The 4,054-nt window shown below is 35.5% G+C and overlaps 1 protein-coding gene across 1 annotated transcript; it reads left to right on the top strand.

Moving 5' to 3' along the window:
- Nucleotides 1-2,618: 2,618 nt before the first annotated feature.
- On the top strand, nt 2,619-3,850 carry LOC132795398 (Krueppel-like factor 15). Its single transcript, XM_060806089.1, has 2 exons — nt 2,619-2,732; nt 2,772-3,850. Exons 1-2 carry the CDS (start codon nt 2,619-2,621, stop codon nt 3,627-3,629), a joined length of 972 nt encoding a protein of 323 aa, XP_060662072.1. The 3' UTR covers nt 3,630-3,850.
- Nucleotides 3,851-4,054: the final 204 nt, after the last annotated feature.

The following is a 4,054-nucleotide window of genomic DNA, read 5'->3' as shown; positions in this document are numbered from 1 at the left end:
TTTATAGATTTGTACCCTCATTTGCTAATTTAGTATGTTAGGTCTAATTTTGAGAATTTGGCATTTTAAAGTATAATGTTCTTAGTTTTAATAATTTGCTATTGAAGTGATCTTATTTTTAAAATACAATTGTTCAAGTGAATGTTCTTCATTTAGAAAACTGATCTTCTTTTCTGCGAAAAATATTAATAAATAACAACGAGTAACATTAGCATCGAAAGATTGTTGCTATGTTAGTTATAGGAGAGTAAATAAATAAAATATTTAAATATTTCTTTTATCTTTCGTTGCTCTTTTCACGATAGAACTCATTTTGGAATTTCCACAGAAATGTCTATTAATAGCTAATTACAATACATGTAAAAAAGTGTAATCACAACTCGTCAGTCTCCGCTATCTGTTCACGCACTCGACAGAACTGTGAACGTATTTTAGGGACTGTCCGATTCCTCAGGGGATTCGGATTCTATGTCCATAGTTGAAATTTTGTTTTCAGCTCATTTACTAGTAATTGCCGCTGATAACTGTGACCTAAACAAGAAAAAACCCCAAAAACAAATTAATTGAAAACTAAAACAAACAACAAGATGCACAAATGCATGACTACAAGATATCCTATATATTAAATTAAGAAATATTTAATGATGATATTAAAATCTAATTTGCATAACATCTGCAAGTTCAAGCAAACAGATTTGACTAAATAAAAAGCAGACCAAGAATCTTCTAATACTTTATTATAAATATCACACATCATAAAAAGAATGTATAAACAGTCGTTAGGGATTTGACTCCAAATTAAAATTCTTACACAGAGAGAATTAAAGAACTAATTTTCGAATCTATTATGGAAATATGTTGAAAGCGAACGAGACAACAAATTCTTAAATACAACTGTATTATTAGATTCAAAAATAGTTCAAGATTTATGGTTTATCAATTAAGAATTAATTTCACATTGAAATTGGAAAAAAGTAATGAAATTTCAAAGAGAACAAAATTATTGAAGATGAGATAAAATTTTATAAATTCCGGATGTTTTTCATATCAAATTCAAAATTATATAATGTATTTTTGCAACTATTAAGGAAATCTGGAAAAACAGATCTAGGAATAGATTCTTAACTAAGACGATAGGATGAGATTTGAAGGTACATCTACATGTAGATGTATTGTTTATCAATTAAGAATTCATTTCACATTAAATTTTTTTTTAACTAAATAGAAAAGTACTGAAAATGCAAAGAGAATACAAATTTCATAAATATAAAATGGAATTCTACAATTACTAAAAGTGAGACGTTCATAAATTGAGGATTGTTTTCAAGCCCAATTCAAAATGAATCAATTCATTCCATATTATATTATAGGATTTTTCTTTTTTCCCGATTATTGCGATTTTATAGAATTTAGCATAAAAATCTTGATTTAGGGTTGTTCCAACCTAAAATTGTATTTAAAAATAATTATTTTTAAGATCGAAAAAATCTTATATCATGATTTTTTCAATCTAATTTCTCAGAATAATTATGAAAGATTATAGCAAGAATACAAAAGTATTAAAATTAAATTGATAATTTCTGTTACTCAAGTACTTGAAACTACTTAAAGTTGTTTTTCTAAAATGTATGAAAATTGTTTATTTATTGTACCTAGTTAGTTGAACAACATTCAGAAATAAAGGAAGTAAATGAAATTCTGAAAAAATAGCGTTTTAAAATAAAGTTGATAATTTTGAATCAAGATTGTATGTTGTCAAAATTGAACCAAGAAGGTTTATTGTAAAATTAAGATTCAAAATTCACAAGATATCTTGATTGCCCAATCTTAAATCAGCATTAAACAATCTTAAATTTAATTTGTTTAAAATAAAACAAAAAAATAGATTGCATGGTTTTATATATATATATATATTTACATATTTATATATTAGTTACAATTATAAAACCTATTTCAAAGTTCTTTGTAAGGTCGAAAAAAACTTACATCAAGTATTTATTTCTCTGAGTAGTTCGGAATAAAAGAATGGAATAATGGACTTGAAGTTTTCGCGAAGTGTATACCAGATACACTAGAGCAGGAGGAAGGCAGAGAGAGCACAGATATGAATATAGCGCAAGCAGGTGCCGTTGATAAGTCGACAAAAGCAGAGAAAGATAGCGGAGAGCATTGAGCATCGAATGTCGAGTGTCGATCATTGAATACCCGCCTGACACCGCGTGGCACAGTCGCAAATGCAGATAGAGAGCCCAGATTCAAAGAGTGTCCAAAGTGTATGTGCTGGACACATGTGTGGCGACTGTGATCATCAGTGCACGGTCGTGGCCGCAAACATATGGCTGTCTACTGTCGTCTGTTAATGACGCCGGCAACGAGTTAGATATGCGATTGTCGATCAATTTCCATGAATGCGACGAGTAATTATGACTGATTATTCCCAAAGGGATTCACACAATGCTCTTGTTGTTGCTGTTGTTGGTGTTGTGCCGTAGAATACACGGCATCGAGAGTTCATTTCATTTCTCAGTCGAAGTCGGCAATCAAGCGTGACCAGATTTAATTCCAGCTCGTATGCATAAATATTTGGACAGCGCCGTGGAAGTAGCTCATTTGTTATCATGGAGTTCTTTGCGACAGGCGAATTCCAGCAGCTCTACAGCCAACTGGATGACTCGACCATGCCAATGGTTGCTGGCGATGGCGTTGGCGATGGCGATCTCTACGATGCTTTTCCCCAACACCAACACCAACATCAACACCAACACCAACAGCCACAACAACTGTTGGAGCTGCCTTCGGCTAATAATCTGGAATGTTGCTACGCAGATGTTAACTTTGGCAATGGCTATGAGGCGGGCGGCATGGATTACTATGGCATCATAACACTCGACAGCAACAACAATCACAATCACAATCAACTCAACAACTGTGCGGATGATGCGCTCCTCTTCGACTTTAGCCACGATCCGGATGCAACGTTAGTGTCCATTTCATCAGCATCTGCATCTATATCTGCATCTGCATCTGCATCGCCGCCAGAGCTCAGCGATTGGGAGCAGCGACTGCTTGATCATTTTGTGGAAATACCCGAACTAATTGACATACTTCCCGAGCGAACGCCGCTCTGCACGGACATGTGCGACAGCTTCCTCCAGGAGAGCAACGACAATCTGCGCCTGGCCACGCCCACTTCCCCAGCTGCGGATACGCCTTCATCGGCTGCCGCTGTGCCGCTGCAGCTCGGCCAGAATGCCGCCGGGGAGAAGGGATATCTGTGCACCTTTGGCAGCTGCGAGAAACTCTACGCCAAGCCCGCCCACCTCAAGGCCCATCTCCGTCGACATCTCGGCGAGAAGCCTTACGCCTGCAGTTGGCCCGACTGCAGTTGGCGCTTCTCCCGCTCCGATGAATTGGCCCGCCATCGACGCTCTCACTCGGGTGTCAAGCCCTACAAGTGTGACTACTGCAACAAGTGTTTCGCCCGCTCCGATCATCTCACCAAGCATCGCAAGGTTCACGAGCGGCGTCTCTTGGCTGTCACCAGATCCGGCAAGCTCCTGCCCAACGGTTCGCTGCCCCAAAGTGTCTACGCCGTGCGTCCGGGTCGCAAGCGCAAGAATCAGCTCTGACAACTCATCCAAAAGTGTGCTGTCCAAACTGTTACTGAATCTTGTTTTGTGCCTAAATGTGTAATGAAAAAGCGAGGCTGCAAATGAATTGAAGGTGAATAAAATATATGAAATTAAATTACAATTTAAAGCTAACTAAGTAACTAGATAAACATTATAAAGTACTTGATAATTTAAAATTGTAATGAAAAACACTAAGTTAATTACACAATTAAAAAACTGTCAACCGAAAAGATTAAAATTAATTGTAAATAAGAACTAAATTAATTACTAAAAGAAAACAGTAAATAATAAAATTTAATTTTAAACAAAACACATTGCATTTTTTATAAATGAACATACATTTTTTTTATAGAATGAACAAAATTTCATCATTTAATCGAATCATACCCAATTCATAAAATAAAAAAATTCATAATGATAAA

Source organism: Drosophila nasuta, chromosome X (assembly GCF_023558535.2).
Source record: "Drosophila nasuta strain 15112-1781.00 chromosome X, ASM2355853v1, whole genome shotgun sequence".
NCBI classification, from domain to species: domain Eukaryota; kingdom Metazoa; phylum Arthropoda; class Insecta; order Diptera; family Drosophilidae; genus Drosophila; species Drosophila nasuta.
Note: the sequence above shows the minus strand (reverse complement) of the source record. Positions and strands in the feature narration are given on the sequence as shown.

Excerpts from the sequence above, each read along its gene's own strand:
- LOC132795398 (XM_060806089.1), top strand. The coding sequence starts at position 2,619 with ATGGAGTTCTTTGCGACAGGCGAATTCCAGCAGCTCTACAGCCAACTG. Across the intron at positions 2,733-2,771 it reads GCGATCTCTACGATGCTTTT|CCACAACAACTGTTGGAGCT; the intron begins CCCCAACACCAA and ends CAACACCAACAG.